This window comes from Phodopus roborovskii, unplaced genomic scaffold, assembly GCF_943737965.1.
Source record: "Phodopus roborovskii unplaced genomic scaffold, PHOROB, whole genome shotgun sequence".
Classification (NCBI taxonomy): domain Eukaryota; kingdom Metazoa; phylum Chordata; class Mammalia; order Rodentia; family Cricetidae; genus Phodopus; species Phodopus roborovskii.
Window position 1 is genome coordinate 3,979,828 of NW_026126484.1, and position 13,673 is coordinate 3,993,500.

The 13,673-nt window shown below is 39.6% G+C and overlaps 1 protein-coding gene across 1 annotated transcript; it reads left to right on the plus strand.

The window, feature by feature from the left end:
* The first annotated feature begins 5,293 nt into the window (after window positions 1-5,293).
* On the plus strand, window positions 5,294-9,280 carry Yae1 (YAE1 maturation factor of ABCE1). Its single transcript, XM_051194673.1, has 3 exons — window positions 5,294-5,478; window positions 6,902-7,023; window positions 8,695-9,280. Exons 1-3 carry the CDS (start codon window positions 5,353-5,355, stop codon window positions 9,119-9,121), a joined length of 675 nt encoding a protein of 224 aa, XP_051050630.1. The 5' UTR covers window positions 5,294-5,352; the 3' UTR covers window positions 9,122-9,280.
* Window positions 9,281-13,673: the final 4,393 nt, after the last annotated feature.

The window sequence follows — 13,673 nt, forward strand, 5'->3', positions numbered from 1 at the left end:
TAAGAAAGAAAAGGTAAGGCCTGATATAGCAGATGGTATTCCCTGTGGTAAATCTCAGCAAGGACTCTGCAGGAAGTTAGCCAGAGCCTGGCACAAAAGGACAATGAGGAGGAGAGATCTGAGAACCATGTGATAAAAGACTTAAGATTACATCCTGTGAGTGTATATTATTTATGATTTATTAAAGCTTGCCTGGGGATTCAGAAAACAAAGCCAGCCACAAGCCATAGAAGTCAGGTACCCACCTTTAATCCCAGGACTCAGGATTAAGATAGGCAGATCTCTATTAGTTCAAGGCCACACTGACTACATGATATTGACCCAGTGCAAAAAGAAACAATTCACACAAAGATGATATCAGCATTTGGTACCATTCACCTTTAATCCCAGAACTAGAGAGGTATAAAAGATAGGAGCAGAGTCTTCAGTAGGCTCAATCTCAGGATTCTCTCCAGCCACACTGAGGAGAGGCAGCAGGCTGAGGCTTGTTGGATCAGCCCTTTCAGCCTGAAGCTTGAACTCCAATATCTGTCTCTGGGTCGTTTATTTTTCATGCCATAGTCTCCACCTCCAGCACCCCATTTATTTCAACAGTATAAAGAGGTTGGAAGCCAAACTCCAATGACTTAAAAAGTAAGCATGGCAGCAGGGACTCTTTCATGAGGCATGGTTGTAAAGGAAAAGAAAAAAAAATGTAGAAAAATAGCTACAAAAGAGCCTGGAGGTAATCTAGGATCTTTGAAACGTGAGACTAACCTGAGCATGCTTCTATATACTGCCCATCAATAGGCCATTGGAAAGATAAATTAAACTTCCTATCTGGCATTCCTCCTTCATCTTTTTTTTAGTCAACAAGTGCTTTGTACTGGATTTTAAAGTACTTTTCCTCCTTGCTTTGATAGTAGGGTTGACTTGAGTTTTCCAGAGACATAATTAAATAAAGGAGGCAACTGCCTAGAATCCCCACAGTAGCCTTACCAATAAGCCCTCTCTACAGTCATTGTATTTCTAATGTTCTCCTACCTATTCTTGCCACTTATATCAATTTTCCTAATACATATTACATAATCTTAGTGCTACCTTGATAGAAGCAATTCAGTGTGGCACACAGAAATCTATTGCTAAACATTAAAGACAGTATTTACAAAATTTCAGGAGAAACAAGCAGGAAACCAAATTTCCTTGGTTTAAAGAAATCTTCTGGTGCCTAGTTACCAAGGCTGAATGATTAAGTGCCCATGCCAGAAACTGGGGAGACTCTAAGAAAGGTGTATGCCCTCTTGGAGTGTATTATGTCAACTGCCAAAGAGCACCTTGCAAGAGGCACAAATAAAGTGTGGAAAACCGAGATAAAAAATGGAAGTCAGCAGGAGATGAGAAATAGAAAGACATAAAGAAGAATTGTTGGAGTTTTTGAAAGTAAAGACAAAGATGAATGACAAGCAGGAGACTGAGGAGAAAAATGTGGTGAATCCTAAAGGCTGACCCCATTAGAGTATGTTTATATGAGACATACTGAGTTACAAGATACAGTTCTTAAATCCTCCAGGGTAAGTTCACATCATGACATCAAAATTTATGCAAGGGTGTCATAGTTATTTATGAGGTTTTTTCTTCTTTTAAAGAGTGGGGATGCAATTTTGGAAAAATAGAATAATACACATGAAAGGACATTGAAAGATCATCTGGCTGCTGAAGGCATGAGTATTTATGGGATATGCTGTGGTTTCCTAGCCAAGGCCACACAGTTCCAGGACATTCCCCAGGCATAACTAAGCTGACAAGGGAGCATGGCATGTTCATGTGTCCCAAATGTATGGTTCCCTTTGTTCTTTGTTTCAGAGCTTTCATACATTAGCTAAGACATCATGAAATACACACAGCAGCCCAGGACTCTGGTTGGGCCTCCCTTCCCTGTCACAGAAGTTGATCAGCATGACTGTCTGAAAGTTTACTTGCCTGCATATACTTCCTATCCTTGGTCTCTTTCACATGCATTATGTTCCTAACTCTGCCTCTCAATGGGTATAATTAGTGCAAAGAATACAACTGCTTATATGCATCTGATTTAAGTCGTACACCCAGAATACACAGGGGGCTTTAAAAATACTACAGGAACTGGAGAGATGGGTCAGTTGGTAAAGTGCCTGCTGCACAAGCTTGAGGACATGAGTTCACCTCCATAGCAACCACATAAAAAGACAGGTGCAGTAGCTCTCTGTGGCAGTGGGACAGAGCCCTGGTTTTCAATGGCCAGCCAGTCTACCCCATTCATGATTGCCTAGTTCAGTGAGAAACTGAGTCTTAAAAGATAAGGTGGAGAATGACTAAGGAAGACATCAGATAATAACCCCCAATATCCACACACTTGCACACAGATGTACACATATACCTGCACACACATTGCATACAGATATGCTGCACAGATGCATATGCATTCACACACACACACACACACACACACACACACACACATCTACCTTCTTGAATTAGGAGGTCATATAATTGAATGTGAGAGTCATGAAAACTTTGGCAACAGTGAAAGGTCTCTGAACACATAGCAATCAAAAATTCAGAACCAAAAGTAGTCAAAGGTGTTTCTGGCAGAATCTGCTCATGCTGTCTTGTTCAGCTTCACTGCAGCCTTGATCTGCACACAGGGCAAGCACACTGTGTGCTGCACATGCCATCACGCTACACCGTTCCACTAAATACTGCTTCAACACCTAGGACCAGAATCAGGACTATTGCATTCTAGATACTGACGTGTTTTTACTGTAAATACTGTTTCCTGCTTTTACAGAAATAAAACAACCTTTAATATTCCCTACCACCATTTCTTGGTGTGTAAGTATCAATCAATATATCTTCAGACTGCATTGTATTAGAATGTTTGGTTTTAAAATAGCTGTTTGAGCCAGGGGTGCATGTCATGAAAATTAAGTAGATTTTGGTTTGGGATTAGGGCAAAATTTCCAACTACTTTGGAAATAGCTCTAGTCATACTTCTGCCATTTTGTTTGAAGTGGCATTCACAACATTAAGGACAGTTAAATTAAAACATCAGTAAACTTAAAAAAAAAAACTGAAGATGTTATATGTCTTGCACTATCAAGTAATATAGCTGTTTAATCATTTATAAAAACAATAAGTAATAATGTCAAATATGTTAGTATGCAGACTTGCTTACATCATTAAGAAATGATAAAACTACATGTAATACCAAGGAATTATTTTAAAATAAATTATTGTATGATGTATCAGTATAATGTTTTATTTTCATACCTTTTTTATGACTGTATAAAATCTTCTCAGTGAGAGGGACCCAGCAGAAGGGCCACAGAAGAAAAAGTTGAAATAGACCTGTTTTAAAATATAGTAAGATAACATATGTGTAAGGGGTGTGCACACATATACATTCTTATGAATATTAAGACGCACTAATGTGTGGGTGAGGATGGCAGGGGGAGCTGATCTGGATTTTACTTGACAACTCAACTATTCTGGCTGGCCAGAAAGCCCCAGGTTTCAGTTCTCCCCACCTCTGGAATTACTGCAGACATATACTACCACACTTGGCTTTTTTCCCCCCCTTATGTGGGTTCTTGGGCTCTTATTTATGTCTTCATCCTTGTAAGGCAATAATTTTAATGAATGGGTAATAGATCAGACAGTTCAACTTTTAAGGGAAAAATATTCATTTAGGGGTCTGAAGATGTAGCTCAGTTGGTAGAGTGTATGCTGGAGGCCTTGCATCCAATCCATAGAACCAAAAGAAAAATACTGGGCTTGGTGACACACATCTATAAACCTAGCACTCGGGAGTTAGAGACAGAAAAATCAAAAATTCAAAAATATTATCATCTATTACATTTCAAGTTTCCTGGGACTTTGTCTCAAAACACTAAATGTGTTGCTCCTGAGTTTGAATTATTTATAGTGTTTTTCATCTGCATTAATGACTACCTCCTCATTCCTGTCTTTAAATATTTTTTTCTCTTCTTTAATGAAAAAAGATACAGACAGGATTATCTGTTTTCTTTTTATTTTTAAGACTTATTTTTTATGTATGAACATGTATATGTGTTTGTATGCATGCAAGCCATGTGTGTGCAAGGTACCCTTAGAGGCCAGAAGAGGGCTTTAGACTTCCTGGAGCTGCAGTTACAGGTGGTTGTGAGCCACCCACCCTCTGTGAATGCTCAAGACCTAAACTAGCATTCTCCAGAAAAGCAGCAAGCACCCCACGCCGGGGCCCCCCCCCACCCCCCCCCCCCCGGTTTTTTTTTTTTTTTTGGGTGTGTGTGTGTGTGTGTGTGTGTGTGTGTGGGGGGGGGGAGACTTTCAAAGCTTTACTCCTTCCATCACGTGGGCTGTGATTGCCACCTCAACTTGTGTTAACAAGCCCCTGCTGGCCACTCTTAGGCAGAGTTTGTTTTTTTATTTTCAATCACTATTTTTATTGCCCCTAATACCATTTTGTTTCTAATTAATATATATGTGTGTGTGTGTGTGTGTGTGTGTGTGTGTGTGTGTGTGTGTGTGTATCTTAACAGGTTTTATATTTGGTTTTATAAATATATTTATGAGATAAAAACTCTGAAAATGCAAAATAGTAACTTTGGGCTGCAGAGAATAGTTTACTGACTGAACCCACATTCCACATTGACAAGGCTTGGGGTTCAATCCCCAGGAAAAAAATAGTAACCTATCTTCTCTTCTCCCATAGTAATGCTTTTTCTTATCATTTACATCTTCAAATTTTGTGTTACTTATACATTATTGTTCCACAGGGCCTGCTATGGAGCGCTGTCCTTCAAAGGCCTAAAATGATGTCTAGTACAAAATCGGTACTCCAGAAAAATTTTCAGAAAAATTCAATTACATGACTTATTTTTCTCACACAAGAGACGTTTTGGGAACGCTGGTGTCCAGTTCTTTTACACATACTCAGGGCCAGAAGCTGCTAACTTGGGCCACATTCCTGAACTCTCGGGGCCGGCCTGAGCAGAGGGCTGGGAGGGACACTGCCTATGGATGCTGGTTTTGCAAAATGTGTTCATATTAATTCATCTCAAATTGACTGCAGCTCCCACAGTCTAATGTCCTCGGCTGTACTCGCAGGAACTGAACCTCCTCCCTTGAACGGCGGGACTTGGTGCCCAGCACCCACCCCGTCCCCGCCCTGGGACCCAGCTCCGTGGATCCTCAGTCTCGCCCAGCCCCGACTCGCAGGGCTAAAAGAGCAGACACACTCGCTCGTTTATCCCACGCCCACCATTTCGCCCCGCCCCCGGTCCGGAAGCACTTGCCAACACTTCCGGTGGTCTGGGACCTGTGGCTTCTTCGGAGATGTCTTGGGTTAGAGCGGTTCCCGAGATCCCCAGCTCCGGGGATCAGGACGTGTTTGATGAGGAAGCGGACGAGACTCTGTTAGTGCAGCGGGAATGGCAGGGACACATGCGGAGACGAATCCAAGTAAATGGCCGGGGGCCGGGACGCGCGGCAATGGGACTCCCACGCGGGGCGGGGGGCGGGGCACGCCGGCGGAAGCCTGGACGGAGGGGTTCGGCTGCGGTGACCCCCAAGGCCGCCCCAGTCTTAGAACTGCCAGGTTGGTTACTTGGTAACCTTTAAACAGGCGCGATCTTAGAGAGCCCCGCCTGGGTTCGGAGCAGGGGACTGATCAAGTCCCTCAAGAGTTTGCAGTTTGGGGAGAGATGGAGCTGAGGGGGAGAAGCACACACCGACTACACTAAAGGCTACAGAAAACGCGTATTCACAGATGTTATTCAGTGGGTGGAGAGTCCAAAGTTAGGACTTGGAAAAGGTGAATTTAAAAATGTTGTCAAAGGACGGGAAGGTAGAAAAGAGGATATTATCTCATTTTTACTTTAAATGTGTTATTCATTCCGAATCCGTCTCACCATTCATTGAAACTTGCTTAATAATATGTGGGTAGAATCAGCTGAATTTTCGGTGGGAACTATTAAGATCTGTGTCCACACAGAGGTGGATTCCGGAGTATAAGGATCTGAGTTCCACCCCTGGAACCCACATCGTGGAGAGACCGAATAGGTTCCTGAAAGTTACCTTCTGACCTTCACATTCAAGCTGGGGCATGAAACGCGCCCCCCCCCCAAGAATAATAAGTAAATATATGGTACATAAATATTTAAAAAGTAAAATATTTTAAAAAGAACTGTGTCTACCCAATATATTTATCAGCTATGTAATTGCCCTTTTAAAGCTACAGTTGTGATCTACCCTAATTCAATGTTCCAGTAAAGTAATATTTGTTTAGTCAAACAACCATTGTCCCCTTATAAAAATGCCTTAGGAATTTGGGACCAGGCCAATAATAAGAGGACAAAATCTCTATGCTGCATTCACATTAGATTTCTAAAATCAGACTTCCTCTCAGCTGTTCCTAAAATAGTTTCCTCTTCCCCAGCCTTGCCAGCCTCATTAACTACCGTGTTCTTGTCTATCACCAAGTCCAGACATGTAGGTTTCCATTTCTGTGAAGGCCTTTCAAACAAGTCATTAAAAATTACATAAGAACTGATGTGTAATGTTTATGCAGTAACTCTAGATTTCCAAAGTGAGTTCAGGAGGTGGCATCGAGGAACATGCTTGCCATCACTTAGGAGGATGAGGCAGTGGGATTATGAGTTCCAGGACAGGCTGGAAATAAGGTTTAAGAAAATAAAACATGTGATAAGAAAGAACAGACCAATAAGAGGGTTTTAGGAGAAACATTCTGCTTTGGATTTAATCTCTGCCATATCATATTCATTTAACCTAATAAAAACCTGCTAACTCTGTTTTCAAAATGGATTCTTTGCTTTTCTAGAAAAGATTTACTTGGTGTCACTTACAGCTAGTTTCTTACTTTTAGGAAGGGTACAGAGATGGAATAGATGCAGGCAAAGCAGTTACTCTTCAACAGGGCTTCAATCAAGGCTATAAAGAAGGTGCAGAAGTCATTATAAACTATGGACTACTCAGGGGAACGCTGAGGTAACTTAAAAATTTTAAGTAATGAATCATCTTAACCACAACTCTAATGGACTTTTTTATGTAAGAATAAAATGTCTTAAAGTGCTTGTCCTAATGTTGGATACATGAATCTTCAGGGCACAAAATACTACTTTAAAAAAAAATCATTGTCAGTTCACCCATTTTAATATGTGTGTGTGAGATGCTTTTCTTTTTTTGCGAGGAAATGGTAGGAAGGTGTCCATTTTCTGCCATTTGGACTAGCACTAATGAGCTCTTTATATTCCCACATGTAGTAGACCACACTAAGGCAGGGCTGTGGGCTAGAAGTCCATTGGAAAAGCTGTAACTACTAATGGAAAGAGGCCCTGTGTGTTTCAGTCCTGAACTTTGAATCCCGGTCAGGATGTCATAGCAGTCAAAGAGGATTCAAACAGTCAGATGACACATGGTGACTAAGAGTGGAGTGGGCCTCTTTGATGTGGATAATGCTTAAATTGTTCTTCATAGAGAAAACAAACTGCTGCAAAGAATCACAAATTTTAAAAAAGAAAAAACAATGTTTTGTTTTAAATTATGTTGAGCTCTTTAGAACATTGACTATATAATTTCCTACAATAGGAAAGTGACCAAGTGGTCATGTTCACTTCATGTTTATGAGCTTAGAAAGCTTATGGGTCAGTCTTTCACATCAATCAATTTCACTTCTAAAGTATTTTTCAGGGAGGGGAGTAGCTCAGAAGTAGAGTGTGTGATCAGTGTGCACACAGCCCTGGGCTCAGTCCTCACCCAAAAAAAAAAAAAAAAAAAGAACCACTATTATATACTGTAAACAGTCGGGGAGGAAGAATGATCTACTAGAGAAGTAACAAATATAATTAAGTATATTTGGAGTAATATTCTTAACACTTTTGGAGAAAATTAAAGCTCTGTTAGTGATTCTAATTTGTGACAAAGATTAAGAATGATTAGTGGAGAAGTTGTTTGATGTCCTTTAAGGGAAAACTGGGGCTGCCTCACATGCCTGATGTCTCAGTTAAATATTGAATACTGCCAAGAAAGAAAAACATTGACTGGAGATTTAATTAACTACACTGTGACAATGAGTAACCCAGGATGAAGTCTTTAAAGTACTCCTCCTTTAATGTTTTGTCCTTCTAATTGTTTAACAAGCCTAGGTTTTCTATTTTAAAAGGAATGAAAAGAAGGGACTGGTTTTTCTGGTCTTTATGTAAATTATATATCTTACTGCATAGAAGTTACTTGATCAGAGAAAACATAAAATAAAAAAAATGGGCCAGGTGATGGTGCAGGCCTTTAATCCCAGCACTCAAGAGGCAGGTGGATCTGTCAGTTCAAGACCAGCCTGATCTACAGAGTGAGTGGTGAATGCCAGGACAAGCTCCAAAGCTGTACAGAGAAAACCTGTTGGGGTGAGGGAGGGAGGGGAGTATATGATACAGAGCTATGAAGGAGGAGATATGATTTATAAAAAGTTTACATGATGAAGTTTTCTTGTAACTTGCATTAAAAGATGCTTTGTTCTTTAGTGTTATTTACATTATTTTCCTGATTTCAATATGCATTATTATCACTAATATGTTTCTGCCTGGTATTGTAAGGCCTATCATTCTAAATGCCTGTGACTATTAATTTTTTTCCTATTTAACTCTTGTTTGTATTTTCATTCAGTGCTTTGCTCTCCTGGTGTCACCTTCATGGAAATAGTTCAACTTTGATCAGTAAAATCAATAACCTTCTGGACGCAGTTGGCCAGTGTGAAGAGTTTGTGCTCAAACGACTGAAATCAGTTGCTCCACAGCCCCAAGTTACAGATTTATTGGACTCCATTGAGGATATGGACCTTTGTCATGTAGTTCCAGCCGAGAAAAAGATGGAAGCTAAAGATGAAAGACTCTGTGAAAATAGTGCTGAGTTAAACAAAAACTCTGACAAGAGTCATAACGGGATAGATTGTTCTCATTCAGAATGTTGCAGAACACAAGAGCACGAACATTTGGAAAAACCAAGCCTCACTTGGATTCTGGAACAGACAGCCACTTTAGTGAAACAGCTGGGAGTATCAGTAGATATATTGCAGCACCTGAGACAACTCTAAAATTATCTCCCCTTTTGGAGTGGAAGTAATACAATATTCCTTAGAGCATTGTGTTTCTAAAAAAAGATAACCATTGGTTGGGTACTTCACCTGTAGTTACCCCTTGTGGAATTATGAGGGGTCTCAGTTGCTAATATTAGTAAATGAAATATAAGCCTTTGTCTTTGTTATTGGTAATTATTTTAGTTTTAGATATGCTCAGAAATTCTCATTGTCATATTCAAATTTCTAATCAAAATAAAGTCATTTTTAGACTAGCAAAACCCAAGAACAAAGGAAAAAACCTAATGCTACTTTCTACTTCTGTCAGTATCAGGTGGTTTAGGGCCTCATCACCAGCAACCAGAAATAACTGCCAGAAATAACTGAAAGTAGATGTGTAAATAGCTATACATTAAAGTCAAGAGACCATAGAAACCAATACGATATTTATATTTATATCATTGATTGAATAATTAAAAGCAAAGTACTAAAATTGACTTTATTTACATATTGGTTATAGATGTTCAATTCTATGAAAAATAGAAAAGATATGCTTCATGATAAACTATAAAGAATGCTTAGTTTTCTAGGTAGCAAGCAGTTGGCCATATTTTCTCAAAACAGACTATTTCTGAACCATAGCCTTGTTATTTACATTGAAATAAAACACTGAGCCCATTGACCTACATTACTACAACATGAAATATGTAATCTAGTGTAGGCAGGATCATATTGAGATTTTTGTTCCATGACTTAGATATCAGGAAAGGATTTTTCATCACTTTTCCCCACCTGGAGTTAATATGATCAGTACCTGACTTGAGAGGCACCTAAGTAATTGTCCCTTATTGACAGCTTCAGTTGCTATTTGGCTAGTATTTAGCTGTGTTGAGAGATGCTGCCCTAGCAAGAGATTGGCAGGAACACCTAAGGGACTGTGAAAATAATCTTCTGGTTTCTTAGATCTCTCATTAAAATGCACAGAACATTAAGAAATTGAGGCAGCAAATTTTGAAGTAGTGTTGTTTTCAGTGTTCTAAAACATGATTAAGGTATCCGTGACATTTGATGGCTGTTTTTTTATTCTGAAACTTTATCTTGTGGTAGTGGGGATTGAACCTAGGACCTCATGAGTGAGTTTTAAATTAAAACCTCAAATCTATAGAATATTATAAATAGTCCCTAGAACAGTGGTTCTCAACCTTCCTAATGCTGCAACCCTTTAATACAGTTCCTCATGTTGTGGTGACCCACAACTGTAAAATTATTTTCATTGCTACTTCATAGCTAATTTTGCTACTGTTTTGAATCACAATTTAAATATTTTTGGAGATGGAGGTTTGTCAGAGGGGTCAAGATCCACATGTTGAGAACTTCTGCCCTAAGTTGTCATGTTGCTCTACCCTGTATGCTATATAGAAATAACCACCTCTAACAATGCATCGTAAAATGGCTACTCTTAAGATTTGAATACAATCAATCCTGAGATTTTACTAGAACATTCCCTGATAAGATTCCCTAAAGATAAGATCCCTTGCTACCATTATTTACATAAGGTGTCTTTATACTAATAGTCACAGAAAAGGAAATCAAATTAGCTGGGGGAGCTAGAGGTGGTTCATTGGTTAAAAGCATTTGCTGCACAACCACGAGTTCTGGTTAAAAGTTAGATATGATCCCAAACTTACCTAACCCCGGTGTGGGTGCAGAGACTAGAGAGTTGCAGGGACTTGATGGCCTGCTGGAGACATCTGCCTCAAAGGAGTAAAGCAGAGATGGCTAGAGCAGAGATGTATACCCTTATACCACATATGCACATGTACACCACACGCACAAGAGGCTGTTGAGTTAAGGGGAAAGAAAATTCTTTTCTTTGCTTTTTAGAAAAGTTATAGAGAAGTTCCTGAACTGCAGAGGAATAGCAGTAGTATGATAAACCAAAGCAGTAAAGGAAAGTCTACTTGTCTTGCTTTGCCCTTTGTTTTGCTTTCTATGCTATGAGCCAGCCAGGTCTCCCCTGAAAAGGCCCTGGGTAAGTATAAATGGGAAGGCAGGAGTACCCTGCAGCTGTGACCAGAGTTTCATCCTCAAGAGATCACATCTGAAATTAGTTACTTACGGTGCTGACATATCCCAGTCTTCTCAAGCAAACAGGGCAGGGCCATAGTACTATGCTTTCCTGACACTTAAGTCACTAGAATCACCAAGGCCACTGAATTGTGATTTGCAGAGGAAGCAAGCAGCTAAATTCACCAGCATCACTTGCTGGGTTTGGATTCTGAGAAATGTGATCTCAAGCAGTTCTACTATGCAGATATTAACATGTAGAAGCTGTTTATGATGCGACCATTCACGTCTGAACCTCATGTTTGGCCACAGCATAACTATGTGTCACATGACTATGCTGCCTGCTTGTTAGCAGCTCATGGTAAACCCAGATAAAGGCCAAACTGTGATTCTTACCCTCTTCAAAGTAAGGTTACGTAAGGCTTTGTGTTCTAGTCTAAGATCTAGGGTGAAATAGTTACTATACTCATGTATATAGATTGGACGGATGGATGGATGGATGGAATTTTTAACCTATTTTTTTTAATTATTAAGTTTTGACCAGTAGATAAAATAAACAAATGCTCTTCATAAACTACCAGTCAAGACTTCTTGCTGTACAGAAATCACAAATTTCCATTGTAAAGATGCTATACTCTCATAGATGTTGTTTATGACTAACAGACTTGGCAGAGTTAGATACCCCTGCTTTAACTGTTTCCCACTCACCAACCTCACACTGCTTTTTCCTAAGGTCACTGTTAGGTAAGGTCACAGTTGCTCATCACTAGTATGTCCTAGTCCAGTCACTTCCTGTGCCTGTCAGTGGACATAGTTAGCCACGCTTTCCCATAAGATCCTCTACTTGTTTTTCTCATAGTTAGTCACCCATTCCTGTGAGTTCTTCTGCTTATCTTTCTCGTCATCGTTACTACTGTTCTTTGTCATTCTGTTAATGCTCTGCTTTTTGTCCATTCCATAAATTATTTCTAGGGGTTTCATTCTTGGACCCCTTTTGTTTTTAGACTCTAGCCAGATGATCTCACTTCCCATACTTTGCACTGTCACAAAGCTAATGTTTCAGCTTCTGTCTTTAGCCCAAGCTCCAGACCTAAATTTACAACTGCCAATTTCTCATGCCTATTTCAGTGGCTTAACACAGCATGTCTAGACAGCCTATTCCTTTTTTCTCTTTCCTAACTCACTTTATGTTTGTGTTTTGACTCTCTTAAAGTCATCTGGCCTCATCCAAAACTAGAAATCATTGTCTACTGTTTTTCTTTGCCATCATATTGTACATCCAGTTGGTTATTTTTACATCTTCAAATCATTTGAATTTGACCTTTCATTCAAATAGTCTGTTTCTCTTATTTTTTCCCCCTGTGTTCTTGTTCTTTGTTTTTGTTTGAGGTAGGGTCTCCCTATTCCTGGATATGTGCCTGGGTGGCCTCTGTGGCCTAGGCTGCCCTTAAACTTATGATCATTCTGTCTCTCAAATGCCAGGATCTAGGCATACACCATTATACCCGGCTTCATCAGATATTAATTAACCTTTGTACCGCCCTCTTACTGTCACACTTCCAATCTAGCTCTATTCCTGTCTTTTGTTTCACTCGTCTCTGCCTTCCTGAGACAGTTCATTAAACAAAATCTTACACAGTTCCCTTTTTCCTACAAACTTGAGTTTCAGTTCTGGATCAAGCAGCATGGTCAGCTGCCTCCTTCCCATCCTGCCTCCTTCCCATCATGCATTTTACATTTATTTACAGATAATGGTGCGAGACTTAGATACATAATAGAGCTATTTTCACTTATGATTTATTTTCAACTCCTGCCCAGAGTACTTTATCCCACATCCATTGTACCTTGAAAATAATCAATTTAAAAGTCAGTTTTTTCCCAGTGTTCCCTCTGCAACATGTCCCTCAACTTCAGAATACTTCAGGAAAGTGCCTTAGTCTGTTATATGCCCAGCATTTAGTGTCCTACACTGTACAGAGATGCACAGATAGTGCTTGGTGAGGGAAGAAAATATGAGTGAATCTTGTAACCCTAACTGAAAATACAGCTAGGAATGTGGGATTTCAGGATACCTATTTTGGAGAGATTTTTACCCTTTAAAAAGATGTTTCTGGGTCTGGAGAAATAGATTAGCAGTTAAAAGCACTGCTTGCTCTTCCCAGGACCCAGTTTCAATTCCAGGTACTCATTATGACAGCTCACAACCATCTGTAACTCCAGTTACAGAGCTATGAGACCCACATATGGCTTCCATAGCTGTATCATGCACGTTCTACTCAGACACGAGTATAAATTCTCTTTTCTCATGTTACTGATAAAAATCCATAATCCTAACTTGGTCATCATTTTATACCAGGATAAGTAGTAACATATCAAGAAATAACATTACCAATCCTTAAAATTATACTAATGAGTTGACTATAGCTCAGTGGTTAGGCATTTGCCTAGCATATGTGAAGCCCTCAATACTCCACCCAAAAGTTGTACTAACGATTAATATTAC

Bases quoted from the DNA above. Each gene is read 5' to 3' on its own strand.
- Yae1 (XM_051194673.1), top strand. From the start codon at position 5,353: ATGTCTTGGGTTAGAGCGGTTCCCGAGATCCCCAGCTCCGGGGATCAG. The intron at 5,479-6,901 runs GTAAATGGCCGG...TCTTACTTTTAG, and splicing joins ACATGCGGAGACGAATCCAA to GAAGGGTACAGAGATGGAAT. The intron at 7,024-8,694 runs GTAACTTAAAAA...ATTTTCATTCAG, and splicing joins CTACTCAGGGGAACGCTGAG to TGCTTTGCTCTCCTGGTGTC.